At 47.3% G+C, this 21,468-nt stretch overlaps 1 protein-coding gene across 1 annotated transcript in view; it reads left to right on the forward strand.

Moving 5' to 3' along the window:
- Positions 1-21,110: 21,110 nt before the first annotated feature.
- Positions 21,111-21,468, forward strand: part of TMEM185A (transmembrane protein 185A) — a 117,081-nt gene continuing 116,723 nt past the window's right edge. Inside the window, exon 1 of the mRNA XM_085608004.1 lies at positions 21,111-21,281. Coding sequence (XP_085464130.1) covers positions 21,244-21,281 — 38 coding nt within the window. The 5' untranslated portion in view covers positions 21,111-21,243. The remainder of the gene's footprint in view (positions 21,282-21,468) is intronic.

The raw sequence follows: 21,468 nt of genomic DNA on the forward strand, positions 1-21,468 counted from the left end.
TTAGATAGCTGTAGCATTTTTGTTTTGATTTCTTCTGTGCTCAATGAGAAGCCTTCTTTAAACAAGCATTGGTATAGCCAATAGGTCTCGCCTTTGGGACCTTATAAGTGTTTAGTTATCCAGCACAATATCCTTGGTGCATCAACATCAAGTGTTGCATGGTTAGACACTTATAAGGTCCCAAAGGCGAGACCTATTGGCTATGCCAATGCTTGTTTTGTATTGCCACCCCATAGTCTGGGTAGAAAGCTATCCTGTTCCTATTATATTCCACGTCTCCTTGCTGTCGAGCTACAACCAGTATGTCCATCTTATCCTTATATCTAGGTAATCATGCAATCAATTAGCAAGTGCAGTGGCGCCTCAGGTTTTGGTTTTCCACTCAGAGGACTCTGTGCTCTGTCCACCTGCAGGCTTCTCGATCAACTCCAGATAAACCATGGGCAACCAAGATTCCCAAATTTTGCTCAACTGCCACAGATTCCGTCCCTTCTGGCAGACCCAATATGTGTACATTATTGCATTGTGACCTGTGTTCCAAGTCCGCCAGCTTGGCTTCTTGTGATTGTAAGCGCCTCTCATAGTCAGCCAACTGACTAGATGAACACCCATTGTTTTATATGTGCTATCAGCTCTCATATCCCAGTCCTTTACAGGTGCCTTCATTTTGTCCATGTCTTGGCGCATTAGCACCACTGAGATGGTCACCCCATCAATCTTTTCTGTGATGGTCCTGTTGCCCTCCAGAATCAAGTTATTGATATCAAGAGTAGACGGAGGCGCGGCCTCCCCCACATCCGACTCCTCACCTGTAGTCGCTCTCTGAGTCATCCTCGCCAGACCGTCAATTCAGTGGCATATCTTGGGGACTGCGCCTGGGGCCCTTTTGGGTTTAGGTGGCATCAGTGCCAAGGATGTGGCACTATCACTGCTGAAGTTCAAGCCCTCTGCCACTGCCAGATATGCAATGAATCAAAAATCTGTTTGTCTCTGGGAGCAGCACAGATGAGAGGAGGGCAGTCATTAACCTACATGAATTGTTAGGTCTGGTTTGACAGTGCAACAGTCACTTGGCCATGTTGGTGCTGTTTCTGTTGGCACTGTTTATTTGTAGTATTTGATACATGAGAAAACAAACTTACGCTAACTTGGGACAAAATTGTGCTTTCTTCTATCTTGGATATGACATGGTAATATACCATGTTAAAAAGGGGGGTCTCTAGTTGGCAGAGGTAGGTACCTTTGTCCAAATACGGACCCTGGCTTCTAGTCAGGATAAGGGGGATACACTCCTACAATAACCCATGCTCACCCCCTGGTAGCTTGGCCCGAGCAGACAGGCTTATCTCAGAGGCAGTGTGTAAAGCATTTGTGAACACATGGGACACGCAAAGCAAACAAAATGACCACAGGGAAGGCGATGTGTCTGTTCCTTACACTCAGGGGAGGGCATGCGTCTGTTCTTACTGCAGCTCAGGGTAGGTGATGCGTTAGTTCCTTACTGTGTGGGGAGCTGATGTGCCTGTTTCTCACTGTGGACCCCAAGTGATGCGACAGTCTTTGGCGCCTCGATGCGATGTGTCAATCCGGTATGATGCGTGTCTTCGTGCAGCCGCACAGCAAGCTTTGGTCGGGATCGGTGCGGTGGCGGCGATTTCTTGAGCTGCGTGCAGGCGCTGCGACGGTTTCTTCAGCGATGCGTCGGGAAACCAGTTCAGATGCGACACACTTCTTCGGTGTTGCGTTGATTTCCCAGCTCCCAGCGACAAATAGTCTCCAGAGGTCCTAAACAGTAGCAGGCACCTCTTTGCATGTTGGAATTCCCAGATACATTTGAGGGGAAAACCCAATACACCCTTGAGGGCTTGGGCAGATAAATTGAAAAGGTCAAAGTGCCAACAAGGGATTTTATTTGAAACAAACTATTTCGTTGTAAATTTCTAAAGAAATTGATTAGTAGGTGTGTTTCAAAATTAACACCAAAAGGTTTATCAATCCACTGATCTAATCATCAAATATAAAGAGAACACACACAGGAATTGTTTTTTGTGAAATAAACACAAATCTTTTTTATGTATAAATTGAAGTAGAAAGGAGTACAAATAAACCATTGGTTTGAGCAATAAATCGTGAAAAAAGGGGGTTACATTAAATCCACATTTCATCAAGAAACATCTATTTCAGTACGATTAGACAGAGATATATCTCATTCATGAGAAAATAGTCAACTGTATATAGCCAATATTGTAAAAATAGATGATGTAGTCGACGTTTCGGTCTTGGATGGCATCAGTCCGTTAGACCATCTTCAGGACAGTAATTATTGCAAATGAGAGACCCTTTATGAATCATAGATGTCAAATGATACTCGTTTTGTATCGTGGAATAAGCGTTTCTGGCTGATACAGATGTTCTTCCAGATTTCTGGCAGCAAAACTGTATACAAGAGAAAGACCTTCCTCGTATGATTTCAAAACTGTATAGTTCCTCCAAAATGTCTTGTGGAAAGCTGGACGCGCAATTGCGCGTCCAGCTTTCCACAAGACATTTTGAAGGAACTATACAGTTTTGAAATCATACGAGGAAGGACTTTCTCCTGTATACAGTTTTGCTGCCAGAAATCTGGAAGAACATCTGTTTCAGCCAGAAACGCTTATTCCACGATACAAAACGAGTATCATGTGACATCTATGATTCATAAAGGGTCTCTCATTTGCAATAATAACTGTCCTGAAGATGGTCTAACGGACTGATGCCATCCAAGACCGAAACGTCGACTACATCATCTATTTTTACAATATTGGCTATATACAGTTGACTATTTTCTCATGAATGAGATATATCTGTCAAAGCCCACACGAGGGGAGCACAAGGAACCCTGCCAAACCGCGCTCGAGTGCGCGGTGCCGGGAAGAAACGACTAATCCCATGAGCCTTGGCGAAACCCTGACGGCGGTGACGTCAGGATGCACGCGCAAGGCGCGCACAAAGAGGTTCCGGGGCACCGAGCGAGTGCCGCTTACTCTTTGTCGAGAGCTGCGCTGGACGTCGCGGAGGCTGGTAAGGGTGCATTGAGCACCACGCTAATTTCTCTGCAGTCTTGCTCAGCTTGGTTACTGGTGGCGAGTGAAGGGGGCAGCCTTTTTTCGCCCCTTCAGGAATGAGACTTGGATCGAGGGTCTCAGTGTGACGTTTCCCGTAGGAGTCTATGGTTAATAGGCTTGAGTCTTACCCTGTTCAACCTGCTGATAAAACCAGAAGGACCAGTCAAGGCTGGTACCGGGAGTTCAATTGAGAACGATATTCTTGGGTGCATTCTTCCCTCGTTGGTGAACTCTGTGGCTGATGTTCATGCGGGGAAGAGGGGCACCGTTAGTAACCTTGTTTGCAGTACTCCGTTTACAACCACGCTGGGTGCTGCTTTACTAAACACTGCGCTGCTACGAATTATTGTGTGTCTTACCCTATCCTTTGTGGTGATTGTGACTTATAACGCTACCCGAGTAAGTGCCCGAACTTACTTAAGCTCGTGGTGTTTGAAGCTGCTGTTTTCTGAAAAGGCATAAGGCACTGTGATGGAACCTAGTCACTGTCTCATGAACTAATGCAGATGTGTGTCCGAATGACAAGTGCCTGATACCTAATTTTGAAATGATCAAGACCTACGGAATTATACTGTGTTTTTTCTTTTCTCATATTATGCAGCAGGGGTTCCGAGAGTGAGCAGGAGGTCGGCTCTTCCGCTCCCCTGTCTTCTTCATATTCTTTATCTCCAGGGTAAGGGTCTTCCTGGCAAAAGGGTACTGTGAGGTCAGCGAAACATAAGGGTGTTCGAGCTAATACTACATCCTCTTTTACTATAGATCGTGGAGAGTACGTCCTTAAGTGTTGTGGGTCCACTATTCGACGCTGTGTGTTTTCTTCCTTTACAGGTACCTTTCTTTTCCCTAGTATTGGGTGGAGCAGGGTTGAGTAGGAAGGAAGATAGGCAGGGAGTTACTGATTGCTGTCTCATTCTGTCTTCACAGGTCTCCCTCCCTGCTGTCCCCATCCTTTCCTTCCCCCGCTGGACCACTCCATGGAGTCTGTAATTATATCTCAGACCGTGGGGGTGTCGAGAGGTGGACCCCTATAGAGCAACGTACGATCCTGAGGATTCCGGCCACAACAGAGTAAGCGGCCCACGGTTTATATCCTCCCGGTTGTACGTTGTACATAGTGTAGTCATGGCATCTTTAGAAGACGTCCTAGCCGCCTTACAGATGGTACAAACCGAACTAGTCACTTCTCGAGCAGAAACTGCAGCCTTACAGGCTACAGTTGAGAGGATGCAGAGAAACCCTTTCAACGTAGGGATCCCCGCCGCATCACATTCGGCCCCATTGGTAGTGGAGATCCCCACCCCCGTTCCCTTGGCTACCCCTGAAAGATTTCACGGGGAAAGTAGTAAGGTTCAGGTTTTCCTCACGCAGATAATGCTGCACTTTTCCTGCAAGCCTAAGGCGTTTGCCACTAACCATGCCAGAGTAGCCTTTTTGATCTCCTATCTGGCAGGGGATGCAGCCCAGTGGGCTGTGCCGTTGGTGAAGCGAGATGATCCCTTGCTTTATGATTGGGACTCTTTTATAAAAGACTTTGAGAAGACATTCAATCGTAGAGCAGCGACGCTTACAGCCGACAAAGATCTTTTGGAGCTGAGGCAGGGGAATCGAGATCTGATAGCATATCTCAACGATTTTCGGCGCCTTGTTACAGAATCTGAATGGCCAGAAGCTAAACAGTCGGCCATCTTCCATCGGGGCTTAAGGGAAGACATGAAGGATGTTTTGGCCCAGATAGAACCACAGCCGGTGACGTGCGAGGATTTAATAACACTCGTTCTCCGTTTAGATCATCGGCTTAGCGAGCGAAAAGGAGAAAACCGAAGAAGGGACAAAGGCTCCTGGCATACGGAACCAGCCCGGAATACGGAAAGCCCGCAGGTAGCACGAGCAGAGCCCATGGAAGTGGGAACAGTATGTTCATCTCTCACGAGCGAAGAGAGGGAGTACCGGCGGAAGAAAGGCCTCTGTATCTACTGCGGAAAGAAGGGGCATTTCATAAAGGAATGTGTATTGAGGTCCAAAAACCCAAGGATAGAACCGCGCAGACAGCTCGCGGCCACAGCAGAGGGCCCTCCGGGAAACGAGCAAGCTTGAAGGAAAGAGAAGGGGACTCTTCAAGCCAGATATACATCCCTTCCTTGAGCGGTGACCCGCCGATTACCAAACAACATTTTATTCTCGAACTCTCACTGTTAGTGAATGGAGAACGTTGTTCTGTAACAGCCATGTTGGACTCCGGAGCAACGGGGTGTTTTATAGACAAAAACCTGGCAACTCGGATAGGTTTGTCTCTGTGTGAAAAGGAAATCCCTGAAGTCGTGTATGCTGTGGATGGGAAACAACTTGAGGCAGGACCTATTCGTTTCCAAACCGAGGCAGTGGAAGTGAGCCATGGGTTGGACCATGTGGAAAAACTTGTGTTTAACGTCATCCACGCTCCCCAATATGGGATGATATTGGGATTGCCCTGGTTACAGCTCCACAACCCACAAGTGAATTGGATGGAAGAAAAGGTACACTACACTTCAGAGTATTGCTTGATGAATTGTATCCCTCAACCCCAAAGCCCGTCGCGTCTGTTGGCGGTGGTGCATCACGTGGCCACCGCTGCAGAACATCCAGTTATCTTGCCTAAGGCGTATCAAGACTACGCAGCGGTGTTCAACGAAGAAGAAGCCGAGAAACTACCCCCGCATAGGCAATATGACTGCCAGATCGATTTGATTCCAGGGGCGGTAGTGCCCACAGGCAGAGTATATGCCCTGACCGAACCAGAAAACGCATACCTACGAGAATATTTGGACAAATATTTGGCGTTGGGATTCATCCGCAACTCCAAGTCTCCTACGGCATCGCCGCTGTTTTTTATCCCCAAGGCAAACGGAGAGTTGCGAGCTTGTATTGACTTTAGGGCCTTAAACGCCATCACGGTTAAAAAACGATATCCCCTACCGTTAATCCCAGTAATGCTGGAACAAGTACAGAAGGCCGTCATCTACACTCGGCTGGTTCTGAGGGGGGCATACCACTTGGTACGCATACGAAAGGGGGACGAATGGAAGACAGCCTTTAAAACGCGTTATGGCTTGTATGAATATTTCGTTATGCCCTTTGGATTGTGTAACGCGCCCGCTGCCTTTCAGTTTTTTCTGAATGACGTCCTACGCGAATACCTGGATCGCATAGTCGTGGTATATATTGATGACCTTCTCATCTATTTATCCACGGTCGAGAGCCACGTAACACACGTACGTACCATTCTACAAACTTTACAAGACCATCACCTATATTGTAAGATCAGTAAATGTGAGTTCGGGGTCTCCACCGTGGAGTTCCTGGGAGTGATATTAACACCACACGGTCAAGAGATGTCGGAACGGAAAATCATAGCAGTAAAAGACTGGCCCATTCCTACGAACATCAGAGACATCCAGTGTTTCCTCGGTTTTGCCAACTTCTACTGACGGTTTATAGGCCACTTTTCAGGATTGGCTGCCCCTTTGACACGATTACTACGGAAGAAAGTCCCCTTTCACTGGACCGAAGAGACACAAAAGGGGTTTGAGGCTTTGAAAGAGGCGTTTGTTACTGCCCCGATATTGGTTCACGCAGACCCAGAAAGACCTTACGTTGTGGAAGCAGATGCGTCGGATTATGCGGTAGGAGCGGTACTGTCACAACGCCACCGTGATACGGGTCAGTTACATCCAGTGGCATTTCGCTCCCGCAAATTAAACCCGGCTGAGCAGAACTATAATATAGCCGAGAAGGAGCTACTCGCGATTAAAGACGCTTTCGAGGAGTGGCGCCATTATCTCAAGGGGGCCCGTCACGTTGTCACGGTATACACTGACCACCGCAATCTTCAGTTCATGAAGGCAGCCAGACACCTATCTCCACGACATTTGCGTTGGACACTGTTCTTTGCGGAATATAATTTTATAGTCACCTATCGCCCAGGAAAGGACAATAAAAAGGCCAACGCATTGACCCGCCAGTCCACCTCACAGATCTCCACCGCACCAATCAAACAGACCATTATCGACCCTGGCAAAATCCTTTGTACAATGGTCACTGAGCCGTTTCTGAGGAGTGTGGCAAGTAGCATCAACACCGACAAATGGAAAAAGTGGATATCCCAGCATCAGGAGTGGGAAGTGAAAGATGGATTGCCTCTGCGTAAGAAACAGTTATTGATCCCAGTGCCTGCACTAAGATGACGTGTGTTTACTTGGTGTCACACACTGCCCAGTGCCGGTCATAACGGCGTAGAGAAAACTACAGAGAGAGTTCTCAGACAATTCTGGTGGCCTTCAGTACGAACGGATCTCCGTCAATGGGTCAAGGACTGCACAGTGTGTGAACAAATGAAGACATCGCACGCCCGACCCGCAGGGTTGCTACAAGTCATGCCAACCCCTGACCACCCCTGGCAAAACATATTGTTGGATTTTATTGTAGGAATGCCTATAGATCAAGGGCATTCAGTGATTTTAGTAGTGGTGGACTATCTAACTAAAATAGCTCATTTCATTGCATGCAAGAAATTACCAACAGCAGGCCAACTAGCCCAGTTATTGCTGCTACATGTAGTCAGGTTGCATGGGTTACCCCAGAGGGTGGTTTCGGACAGAGGGCCTCAATTCACCGCAAAATTTTGGAAGGAGTGGTGTACTTCCCTGAAAATTTCCACCGATCTATCCACCAGCTTTCATCCCCAAACCGATGGGCAGACGGAGAGGATGAATCAGAGTCTAAAACAGTAGCTGAGGTGTTATGTTGATAGCACTACGGAAAACTGGGTTGACACCTTGTGGTTGGCGGAAATCGCCTATAATAGCGCCACACATAGCTCCACCAAACACTCGCCTTTTTACTGTTCATACGGTTTTCATCCCAGGTTTATTCCTTTCTTGCATCCCAAGGGAACCGAACACATACCAGAGGTTAATGAGAGGATTAGGCATATCCAAAACCTCCTGTCCCAGGCTCAAAAGATGTTAAGGAAAACCAAAGAGAGGTATAAGGGCTACGCTGATAAAACCAGACGACAGGGACCCGTATATAAGATAGGAGACTATGTATGGCTATCTACCAGAAACATCAGGTTTAAAAAATACAGCATGTTCAATCCTAAATACATAGGCCCGTATCGAGTAGTGAAGCTCATCAACCCTGTTATTGTCAAACTAGACCTCCCCTCTTCTCTACGAATCCATCCTACCTTTCATATCTCTTTGTTAAAACCTGCAAGGAAAGGTAAAATTGCTCCCCAGGTGCGGGTACAGGAAGATGCAGAATATGAGATAAGGGGGATCCTGGATTCTAAGATCCACCGCGCCAAGCTATGGTATCTGATCGCTTGGAAGGGGTATGGGGAGGAGGAGAACTCATGGGAACCAGCGGAAGGGGTCCACGCACCTAGATATGTCAGACTATTTCACCAACGCTTCCCAAACAAGCCATGTCCTTGTCAGTGTTCTTCGGGGAGGGAATGTACTGTCAAAGCCCACACGAAGGGAGCACAAGGAACCCTGCCAAACGCGCTCGAGTGCGCGGTGCTGGGAAGAAACTACTAATCCCATGAGCCTTGGCAAAACCCCGACGGTGGTGATGTCAGGACGTACGCGCAAGGCGCGCACAAAGAGGTTCCGGGGCACCGAGCGAGTGCCGCTCACTCTTTGTCGAGAGCTGCGCTGGACGTCGCGGAGGCTGGTAAGGGTGCATTGAGCACCACGCTAATTTCTCTGCAGTCTTGCTCAGCTTGGTTACTGGTGGCGAGTGAAGGGGGCAGCCTTTTTTCGCCCCTTCAGGAATGAGACTCGGATCGAGGGTCTCAGTGTGACGGTTCCCGTAGGAGTCTATGGTTAATAGGCTTGAGTCTTACCCTGTTCAACCTGCTGATAAAACCAGAAGGACCAGTCAAGGCTGGTACCGGGAGTTCAATTGAGAACGATATTCTTGGGTGCATTCTTCCCTCGTTGGTGAACTCTGTGGCTGATGTTCATGCGGGGAAGAGGGGCACCGTTAGTAACCTTGTTTGCAGTACTCCGTTTACAACCACGCTGGGTGCTGCTTTACTAAACACTGCGCTGCTACGATTTATTGTGTGTCTTACCCTATCCTTTGTGGTGATTGTGACTTATAACGCTACCCGAGTAAGTGCCCGAACTTACTTAAGCTCGTGGTGTTTGAAGCTGCTGTTTTCTGAAAAGGCATAAGGCACTGTGATGGAACCTAGTCACTGTCTCATGAACTAATGCAGATGTGTGTCCGAATGACAAGTGCCTGATACCTAATTATGGAATGATCAAGACCTACGGAATTATACTGTGTTTTTTCTTTTCTCATATTATGCAGCAGGGGTTCCGAGAGTGAGCAGGAGGTCGGCTCTTCCGCTCCCCTGTCTTCTTCATATTCTTTATCTCCAGGGTAAGGGTCTTCCTGGCAAAAGGGTACTGTGAGGTCAGCGAAACATAAGGGTGTTCGAGCTAATACTACATCCTCTTTTACTATAGATCGTGGAGAGTACGTCCTTAAGTGTTGTGGGTCCACTATTCGACGCTGTGTGTTTTCTTCCTTTACAGGTACCTTTCTTTTCCCTAGTATTGGGTGGAGCAGGGTTGAGTAGGAAGGAAGATAGGCAGGGAGTTACTGATTGCTGTCTCATTCTGTCTTCACAGGTCTCCCTCCCTGCTGTCCCCATCCTTTCCTTCCCCCGCTGGACCACTCCATGGAGTCTGTAATTATATCTCAGACCGTGGGGGTGTCGAGAGGTGGACCCCTATAGAGCAACGTACGATCCTGAGGATTCCGGCCACAACAATATCCCTGTCTAATCGTACTGAAATAGATGTTTCTTGATGAAATGTGGATTTAATGTAACCCCCTTTTTTCACGATTTATTGCTCAAACCAATGGTTTATTTGTACTCCTTTCTACTTCAATTTATACATAAAAAAGATTTGTGTTTATTTCACAAAAAACAATTCCCGTGTGTGTTCTCTTTATTTTTGATGATTAGATCAGTGGATTGATAAACCTTTTGGTGTTAATTTTGAAACACACCTACTAATCAATTTCTTATAAAAGTTTGTTTCAAATAAAATCCATTGTTGGCACTTGAACCTTTTCAATTTGGTTGGAATTCCCAGCAAGGAAATTCAGGGGCGCTGGTGGTGAAGTTTATGTGTCCCTGAGACTTCAGAACAGGAGGCAAGCTCAGTTTCAAGCCCTTGGAGATCTTCCTCAAGATGACAAAGCAAGCAGCAAAGTCAATTTCTCCTTTCCTTGGCAGCAAGCAGCAACTGCAGGCCAACCCCAGACAGCAAACAGCAAAGGGGCAGTATTCCTCCTCAGCTTCTCCGGCTCTTCTCATGGGCAAAGGTTTCTCTTGATTCCCTGATCTAAAATTCTGGGGTCTGGGCCGCTCTTTTTATACACCAAAATCCTCTGTTCTCTGAAGGCAGAGAGTGCCTGCTCCCAGCCAAAACCAGTTCTGTGGGGCACTTTGCAAGTGCACAACAACCTCCTTTGTCAGTGTGAGCCCTGGCCTCAGACACACCACGGGGGGCGGAGCCGTCATTGTGGAAGGTAGGCACTGCCCTATTCAGATGAAGATGCTACTCCTCCCACCACTCTAAATGCAGATCAAGCCTATTTAGCCCAGCCCTGACTCATCAGACTTCTGGAGCCACGGCCCTGCTCCAGCCCCTGTCATCCAAAAGCCAGACATGCAATACACAAACCTAGCAGAGGCACATTGGATGGTTAGGCAATATAATACCTACTCTCTAAAAGTGGTATTTTCAAACACAGAATGTAAAAATCACCCTCACTAAAAGATACACTTCAACATTCTGAGTTCAGGCATACTAAACTTTATTTTCCTATCTTGTTCCTAGGGTCAGTTATGTTTATAGGATGTTATAAACAAACTGCCCATTCTAGCCTACGGGAAAAGACAGCCTTGCAACAGTGAAAACAGAAATTTGCAGTATTTCACCAGCAGGACATGCCATACACATCACCTTTCCCATACAATGCACCCTGCCCACAGGGGTACCATGGGCCTACCTAAGGGGTGACTAACATGTAGAAAAGGGAAGGGTTAGGGACTGGCAAGTGTGTGAACTTGCCAAGTCGACATGGCAGTCCCAGACTGAACACAGGCTCTACAATGGCAGGCCTGGGCCATATTTTCCAAGCTGCTTCTGTGGGCGGCACAATCAGTGCTGCAAGCCCACGAGCAGCATTTGATTTACAGGCCCTGGGCACACATGGTGCACTGTACTAGGGTATGACAAGTAAATCAAATCAGTCAATCATGGATTCACCAATCCATCACAACAATTTACAAAGGGAGTACTTGCACTGTGGCACTGAACAGCAGTGGCAAAGTGCCCAAAGCATCTAGACCAGCAAAAACAGACAAGGCAACAGCAAAAAATGGAAGGGAGACCCACGCCAATGATGCGAAATCTAACACCTGTCCCCTCCAGCTGAAATGTAGGGAGATCTACCCACCCACTTGGGAGTTCTCTTCACTAAGGCGGAAAAATCTGGACAGACCATCAGCATTGGCGTGTTCTGTACCAGGGCGGTGTTCCACTGCAAAGTCCATCCCCTGTAGGGAAATGGACCACCTCAACAGTTTTGGATTCTCACCCCTCATCTGCATCAACCATCTGAGGGGCCTGTGGTCTGTCTGAATCCGAAAGTGAGTCCCAAACTAGTATGGTCTCAACTTCTTCAGTGCAAAGACCACAGCAAATGCCTCACGCTCAATTGCACTCCACCTCTGTTCCCGGGGAAGTAACCTCCTACTAATGAAGGCTACATGTTGGTCTAGGCCCTATTCATTCAACTGTGAGAGCACAGCCCCCACACCATGCTCGGAAGCATCTGTCTGCACAATGAATTCCCTTGAGAAGTTGGGCGCCTAAAGCACGGGTGCTATGCACATGGCAGATTTCAGGGCATCAAAAGCTTTCTGGCAGGTGTCAGTCCAGTTCACTTTCTTGGGCTGCTTCCTGGAAGCCAGCTCTGTCAAGGGTGGAACAATGTTGCCATACCCCTTGACAAACCTCCTGTAATACCCGGTAAGTCCTAAAAAGGCTCTCACCTCTGTCTGGGTCTTGGTGGGTTCCCAAGCCAGGATGGTGCCAATCTTGGGCTGTAGTGGCGCCACCTGGCCGGTCTGATTTTGGCATCCCAAGTACACCACAGAACCCTGCCCGATCTGGCACTTACTCACCTTGATCATGAGGCGTGTCCTCCGCAGCACCTTCAACACTTCCCAGAGGTGGTGCAGATCTTCCTCTCAAGTTGCACTGAACACTGCAACGTCATCCGGGTAGGCGGCACTGAAATCCTCCAGTCCAGCCAACACCTGGTTGACCAACCTCTGAAAGGTGGCTGGGGCATTCTTCATCCCAAAGGGCATCACCTGGAACTGGTAGTGCCCATCTGGTGTGGAGAATGGTGACCTCTCTCTTGCCCTATCAGTTAAGGCGATCTGCCAGTACCCATATGTTAAGTCAAACGAACTGAGGTACCGGGCAGCCCCCAACCGACTGATGAGCTCATCAGCTCTGGGGATGGGGTGCGCGTCAGTCCTGGTGACTGAATTGAGCCCTCGGTAGTCCACGCAGAACTGGAGTTCGGGTGTGGCACCGGGTGCAGCAGCCTTTTGGACCAAGACCACTGGGCTGGCCCAAGGGCTGTTTGAAGACTCAATCACCCCTAGCGCTAACATCTTGGGGATCTTCCTTGGTGCAAGCTCTGACCCTGACAGTCACTCCGTAAATCTTATGTTTTACTGGAGGACTGTCTCCAATGTCCAAATCATGGACGCACCACTGAGTGACACCGGGGGTCAGGGAGAACAGGTCATAAAACTGTTTCAACAGTTGGCGACAGTCTCTCTGCTGTTCACGGGTCAGGGCGGCAGAGAGGTTCACACCATCCACTGACCCATTCTGCTCTTTCGCAGACAGGAGGTCAGGAAGAACCTCAGTCTCCTCTTCCATCTCAGCATCTGTTGCTAGGAGCATGCCCACTTTGGAGTTCTCCAAGTGGGGCTCCAGGCGGTTCACATGTAGGACCCGCAAAGGGTTCCTAGGAGACTGCAAGTCCACCAAGTGGGTGACGTTACTCTTGCGCTCCACCACCTAAATGGTCTGGTCCATTTATCCTGGAGCGCACAAGGCTCCACTGGGGCTATGACCCAAACCTTTTGTCCAGGCTGAAACTCGATCAGAGTGGCATTCTGATCATACCAACGTATCATCTCCTCCTGGCTGGCTTCCAGATTCACCTGAGCGAGTTGTCTGAAGCGCCTAGTCTGGTTTCTGAAGGCTAGAATGTAGCTATATACATCCTGGGGAGGTTTACTGGGAGCTTTCTCCCAGCCTTCTTTCACCAAACTCAGAGGTCCTCTCACAGGATGGCTGTACCGCAGTTCAAAGGGTCTGAACCCTAAGGACTTCTGCGGCACCTCTCTGTAAGCAAACAGAAGGAATGGCAAGAGGACGTCCCACTCAGTGGCAGCTGGTGACATTTGAAAGTGGTGGGCGTAAAATTGTTGTCGTACTGCACTGCGGCTGGCGAGCATAGCGAGCAAGCCCGAACAAACTATGGAAGGTTCAGGGGAGTTCTCCCACCGAGAAAATTTGGAAAAAATAGTGGACAAATGGTGCATTTTCAAACAAATTTGAGGAAGCAGGAAGATTAATAACAAGTGTTCAGACTCACTATATGGAGGTTTAGTGGCTCCTTAACAAGGGACATTCCCTCATAAATCCAAAACCTGCAGGGATTAGTCAGTTGGCCAAGTGTCCCCCACAACATCCCCATTGTGGCTCCAGCCTCTTAAAGAGAGGAGCATGACAATAGGGAGCCTGCATGTGTGTTTTCACTAAGTCAGAGTACAGACAACAGTATTAGGGGTCCCACAGATCTCAATCCCAGATCAATAGGCCCAAAAGATCATGGGAAGCAATATTTGCAGATAAGGTCTGCAATGTGATTCCACACTCCTTCCCTGAGCAGGCGGAAACGAAGAACTGTTTGAAACCTTGTATAAACGGTTAGAAAATTGTTGTGCTATTATCTGCCTGACTAAAAGACTTGTAGTATTCTTTTCAACAGTTAAGCAGTCATGAAGGCGCAATGCAAAATTATGAAACCTAATATATTAAATATATATATATTTTTTTAATGTAAGGTATTCATCACCGTCTTTATAACCCTTATCCACAGTAAACCATAATTTTGGTACTGAAATAATATAACCGAATGCAGAACGAGCTGCAGTGTGATTGAAATTAAATATTTATCAAACTGGTACATTTGTTAACCATGCATATGTGTAAACCCTATATTTGCGGAGATCTAAATACTCCAAGATGGAGGGCTGAGCACACAAACATTTTAGAAACAGCTGGTGCCAAGCACAGCAGCTTTGTTCTTTTGTTGCTTCATCGACAATCCGAGGGGTTGTGTTTAAGAAATTAAATTGAAAGTACACATAAGCAGACACATTTTGGCGGGTGTGCCTATAATACAGTAGCACAGGGGTGTTTGTGTCACAGGGTAACAGCGACCACGTGTGTCTGTGCCAGGCTGGCTGCTCTGGAACAGACCATGGGATCTCGGTAACTGTACTGGTGTGGGGATATTTTTAAACACCTTGGTCCAACCCAGCCTGTTAGTGCTCGTGCACTGGTAATCACATCTGCCCAGGTACATGTCCTGGCTACTTCCATGTGTGAACCATCACTCTGGTGGGGAATCGCTTCCTTTTCACTGGATCTCATGTGCTGCGGGCTGGATCTCTAACAACTAGAAAAGCACTGTGGGTGGCGCAAGGATAGGGAGTTACAATTAATGAGTGTGCATGCAGTTAGACCAGGGAGTGGTGTGCGTGTGTGAAGAACTTTCAAAACGGAAGTGAAGTGCGTTGCGATATGTGCAGTGATAGTCCAGCAGTAGTGCCCTGTAGGAAGTTCCCTTTCACGATCTGGGCAGGTATGCCGTGAGCAGTGCTGCAGACACTGGGGAAGATAGTACACAAGAAGGGGGTCGGGGGTGACATAGCAAGACAGACAGACTCACGTAAAGCCATGCAGAGACATACTAAAATGCAAGGAGAAATACACACACAGCGAGATGGAGAGATAGAAAACTAACACACCAAAAACACATGGAAACAGTCAGGAAGACATACAAAAGTACACAGACTGGATAACAAATACATGCGCACAGAGAAATGCCTTGTTGCTAGATAAACTAACACACAGGAAGATAGGCAGGTTGATAAAATGCGTACCACCAAGTGACATAAGAGTAACACCTTTCATCATTGCTAGGAACCTACGGTTTATACAGACCCCGAGTGAACAAAATTAGCGAGGGCGGAGTTCAGAAGCCAGACGCTAACCAAAGACCGGTAAGCGGGGAGGAGCAGACTTGCGGTGTGAGTATGAGGGAGGTGGGTCCAAGGGATCTGTGATGTTAATGCCAGCAATCGTCTCAGGAAAGTGGGTGTTTTACATGAGGTCAGCATCTTAGTAGGCACATGTATGTAGATACCTATCCTAATTATGTCTGGCGTGTGAGCGGAGTGAATCATGGACCATATTGTATATAAAACACCTGTGGGTTTTTCACCAGAGACTAAGGTCTATATCTTTCTTCAGGTTGACAGAGAGCAATCGTAATAAGTACGTGTGGGTGTTGTGGATGCGTACACATCCCCAGGAAAGGTGGCTGCTGGTATGCAAGGTGTGGGAAACCATTGGGTAAATATTCCGTACATGTGAGCAATGAGTCAAACAAACACATGCGTTGCGTGGAGTGATTTTAATCGTGCGCTGTGCCTTACTTTGTGTTTTGTGTTGTCTGTGTCTATTATCCCCAGGTACATTATTGAACTTACAGTGTGGCAAGGACTGACCCCTAGCCCTGAAGAAATTGCCGAAAATGTGTTAAAAATGAAACATGTTGGCTTTCCATAAGGACTGATGGAGTGCGACTTTAGGTCTTGTTTTAAAATTGAGCAAACACACTGCAGTGATTAAAATTGATGGTTGTGACAGTGATTGTTTAGCTCATTTTTAGTTTGTGAGAGCAAAAATAAAAATCTTATTGCTTTGACAGTAGGGGGTCAGAATTGGTTGGCACACGAATATCATTCGTGGTGCGTGTTTTACCTTTTTCACACTTCAATTAATTTGTGCACATTTTTTCACATTTTCATTTTTGGTTGTGGAGGCTACCAATGATGATAATCGGAGCACACTGATGAGGAACTTATCAGTAGCTCCCATGGTGGTGTTTCCATTAGGTGCCTCCACTAGCTTTACACATTTTTTGTTAGATATGGTGTGCAAAATCTCTGAGTGTGAGAAACGTATAAAGTCCATCTATGTACGGGGGTAGACACACTTGAGAAATCTTTTTAAATTAGGGATAGGAGCACCCATTGCGTACAGCATTGAATAGCTGATACTTAAGGATTAGAACCAAAATGTGGTTTGGGGTATGCTTATGATGTTTGTCCCAGTTTAGAGCAGGTTCTGTGTTTATGATTATAGAGTTTGAGTGGAGAGCGACCTGCGCTATATCCCTCTGTACATAAAAGATAAGTTATTACATTACAGCTGGCTGCCCACTGCAGATGCAGTCTCGCAAATGCCGGTGCGTTCAATGGAAATACCACGTGCGCTTGCATTGTCCAAGGCTGCACAATCAGTCTGTGCCAGGATTAGCTCAAAGTATTCTGCAGCCGCTATCGCTGTCGACAATGGGCCTAGAGCGCACCTGTGCGCGTCACTGGCCTACACACAGTCGCAGCTCGCAATACTCGTGGGGGGGGTTAAAGTTAAAATTAAAAGAAATCTTCCTACCTGACCGGGTCCGCACTGCCTCTGCTCCTGGGCCGGGGTCATGAGTTCTGAGGGACAGGCATGCTGCAGCTCCCTCCCCTCCTATAAGCCAATCACTATGCTGCATTGGCAGTGTTTTGATTGGAGCGGAGTCCCGGACGGCGCCCAGCCGGGCACCAGCAGGGAGGCCCTTTCCTCTATGTAGCCTGTATGCAGCCACCAAGTGACATAAGAGTAACAGCTTTCCTCACTGTTAAGAACCTACGGTGAGTCAGCTGTACATAAAAGATAAGTTATTACAGTACAGCTGGCTGTCCACTGCAGACGCAGCCTCGCAAATCCCTGTGCGTTCAATGGAAATACTATGCCCTCTTGCATTTTCCAAGGCTGCACAATCAGTCCGTGCCAGGATTAGCTCAAAGTATTCTGCAGCCGCTATCGCTGTAGACAATGGAAGAATTCAGTACGAGGGGCTGTATAGACAAAATGTAGAGTGCGCATGACTGCTTTGGTCGGTCCTAGGGCCAACCAAGCAGTCAGGGCAGAGAGGTGAAAGCCACTCCTCCCCGACCGGCCCACCAGCCCGCATCCAACCAGGCATATGCTCCTGCCCACCCCCAACCAGGTTGCTACCGCTGCCGTCTGCTTTCTCGCAGGGTGAGAAGCAATAAATCAAATGGTATTTAAAATACCATTTTATTTTCTGCTTCTCACACTGCAAGAAAGCAGTGAGTGGGGCTCCAAAGCCCTAATGGAGTGGCTGCCACTGGTCCCACGTACGCCTCATGGGTTCCTCAAGACCCATAATCATGCCCTTCAGGGTCCGGTTGAATCTCTCAACCAGCCCATTTCCTTGGGGGTGGTAAGGAGTGGTGATTTCCACAATACAGTATTAAAAATAAGGCTTTCAAATGGTAGAAATAGTTCAGTTCAACGCAAATTGTAAATGCGACACTTTTCTCAAAAGTACCTTAGATGCGACACGCACAGCAAACAAAATGGCCGCAGGGAAGGCGATGCGTCTGTTCCTTAACCTCAAGGGAGGGGATGCGTCTGTTCCTTACTGCGGCGCAGGGGAGGTGATGCATCACTTCCTTACTGTGTGGGGAGTTGATGCGTCAGTTTCTTACTGCGGACCCCAAGCGATGCAACAGTCTTTGGCGATCCGGTACAATGCGTGTCTTCGTGCAGCCGCACAGAAGGCTTGCATCGGGATTAGTGCGGGGGCAGCGATTTCTCAAGCCGCGGCAGGCACAACGATGGTTTCTTCCGCGATGCATCGGGAAAGCAGTGCGGATGTGACAGGCATCTTCGGTGTTGCGTTGATTTCCCAGCTCCCAGCGACAAACAGTCTCCAGAGGTCCTAAACAGCAGCAGGCACCTCTTTGCAGGTTGGAATTCCCAGCAAGGAAATTCAGGGGAGCTGATGGTGAAGTCTTTGTGTCCCTGAGACTTCAGAACAGGAAGCAAGCTCAGTTTCAAGCCCTTGGAGATCTTCCTCAAGATGACAAAGCAAGCAACAAAGTCCTTTTTTCCTTTTCTTGGCAGCAACCAGCCACTGCAGGCCAACCCCAGACAGCAAACAGCACAGGGGCAGTATTTCTCCTCAGCTTCTCCAGCTCTTCTCCTTGGCAAAGGTTTCTCTTGATTCCCAGAAGTGATCTAAAAGTCTGGGGTCTGGGCCCCTCTTTTTATACCTCAAAATCCTTTGTTCTCTGAAGGCAGAGAGTGCCTGTACCCAGCCAAAACCAGTTCTGTGGGGCACTTTGCAAGTGCACAACAACCTCCTTTGTCAGTGTGAGCCCTTTCTCAGACACACCACAGGGGGGCAGAGCCGTCATTGTGGAAGGCAGGCACAGCCCTATTCAGGTGAAGATGCTACTACTCCCACCACTCCAAATGCAGACCAAGCCTATTCTGCCCAGCCCTGACTCATCAGACTTCTGCAGCCACGGCCCTGCTCCAGCCCCTGTTCTCCAAAAGCCAGACATGCAATCAACAAACCTAGCAGAGGCACACGGGATGGTTAGGCAAGAAAATACCTACTTTCTAAAAGTGGTATTTTCAAACACAGAATGTAAAAATCACCCTTACTAAAAGATGCACTTTAACATTCTGAGTTTAAGGATAGTAAACTTTATTTTCCTAACTTGTTCCTAGGGTCAGTTATGCTTATAAAATGTTATAAACACACTGCCCATTCTGGCCTATAGGAACAGATAGCCTTGCAATAGTGAAAAACGAAATTGGCAGTATTTCACTATAAGGACATGCCACACACATCAGGCCATGTCCTACCTTTCACATACAATGCACCCTGCCCACAGGGGTACCTTGGGCCTACCTTAGGGATGACAAACATGTAGAAAAGGGAAGGTTTCAAGTCGACATGGCAGTCCCAGACTGCACACTGGCTCTGCAATGGCAGGCCTGAGCCATATTTTCCAAGCTGCTTCTGTGGGTGGCACAATCAGTGCTGCAAGCCCACCAGCAGCATGTGATTTACAGGCCCTGGGCACAAATGGTGCACTGTACTAGGGTCTGACAAGTAAATCAAATCAGCCATTCATGGAATCAACAATCCATCACAACAATTTACAAAGGGAGCACTTGCACTTTGGCACTGAACAGCGGTGGCAAAGTGCCCAAAGCATCTAGACCAGCAAAAACAGATGAGGCAACAGCAAAGAATGGAAGATAGACCCACGCCAATGGTGCCAAGTCTAACATACCATATGATCAATGTCGTTGTTTTCCTTGCTATAATAAAGAATTGTGGGTTTTACATTGCAAGTCCAGAGACATAACACCTGATGTACCTAATCAAGGACAACAGAGATGTCTTAGACCTAATTACATACTATATATCAAGTAATGTTACCTGAATAGAATCTGGGAACATCTTAATCTAATGTAGTAAAATTATGAAAGAATCTTTGAATATATTCTGAACTGAAATGTTTCTTCTTGCTTGTTTCCCATGGTGCATGCCCTGAGAACCAAGCATTGGTGTGGTGAACCTATGAAATCTTTAGTCTAAAGTCCTACAAAAGGACATGTATTTTCTGTTTGGAAGCTTTCTCCTTTTCCCTTTCCTAGCAGGAAAATCTATGCTGGATATCCTGTAGACTTTACTGATTTTTTCTTGTACTTTTTGATGGATGCACCTATATGCTAAATTGATTGCTAGCCCAGCTTATGTATTGCTGAACTTATATTCTTTGAGTAAACTTTTAAACTTTAGTCCTTGTCTGTCATTCTCATCCAGAATGTTTACAGCTTCACTCTAATGTATGAGATATAATAAAGTAAAGACAGAACCACCAGGAGGCACCAAAGTTTGTTAGGAACTACACTGCTCCCTGTCCAATTTGTAGGCATGCATTGGACATGTAAATGAGACAGAGGTGTGCGCACTGACAGCCAGTTAACCTACACCAATATTATTCTACAATTCTTTGCTTCCACAGAAATATATATCCATTCCTATGCTATCTACTTGCAGTGCTTCACATTACCATACAACGGTACCTGCCAACATTTTAGAAGGGGGAAGTGAAAGATTCATTAAAAAAAAAAATCGGAAGAATATTTTTCTCCCATTGACTTCTATTGTAGGAGAGGCAATTTCATGCGGGAGACAGCCAAAAGAAAGCATTCTTGGTTTACAAAATCGGGAGTCTCCCTTCTGAACCTTTAAAGCCATATCTATTGACATTGCCAATGCTTGTTAATTAGTGCAGGATCTTAGACCCTGCCCGACCGACTTTCAACCCTGCACACTTCAACATTCTTGCAGCAAAGCAGAATACACGCCCACAGCGGAGCGGCCAACCCATCAACTAATACGCTTCAGGGACATGAAATGTTAAATTAATACACTTACAACAATAGATCCACCACAGTTCCATAAAAGTAAAATTACTAGTATGACTACATGTTTGTCGTTGTAATATACCATAGGATTATCAGGCAGAACAAGTCCATAGTATTTATGAATAGCTGCGTTATAATGTTACCCGTTTTGCAAAAAACAATAATAATGGAGTTTACGTGGCCACTGGGAGAAACAACATTCACAGTCACCGGGTTATTTGACCCATAGCTTGGAGACTGCACGAAAGCCGGAACCGATACAGTGGAGACGCGCGCTGAGGGGAGGGCATTGAGTGTAACACCGCTGGCTGCACTGAACCGGAAGTGGGACAAAGGATGCCCGGTGTTGTGGGAAACGAAGGCATCTGAGAACCATGAATCTCAGGGGACTCTTCCAGGACTTTAATCCCAGGTAACTCGGGTCTGAGGGGCTTGGGGGCTGGCAGCCGAAGGGTGATGGGGAGCATCTGTGTGAGTGCGGAGAGGGCGACCCTAAAGCGCATTTAAGGGGAAGTGGGAGAAAGAACAGCACTGGTAATTCCGGTGCGAGGTAGAAGGCCTGGGTCTTATCGTTGGGTGTTTGGGACGGTAATACCTTG

This window comes from Triturus cristatus, chromosome 5_2, assembly GCF_964204655.1.
Source record: "Triturus cristatus chromosome 5_2, aTriCri1.1, whole genome shotgun sequence".
NCBI lineage: Eukaryota > Metazoa > Chordata > Amphibia > Caudata > Salamandridae > Triturus > Triturus cristatus.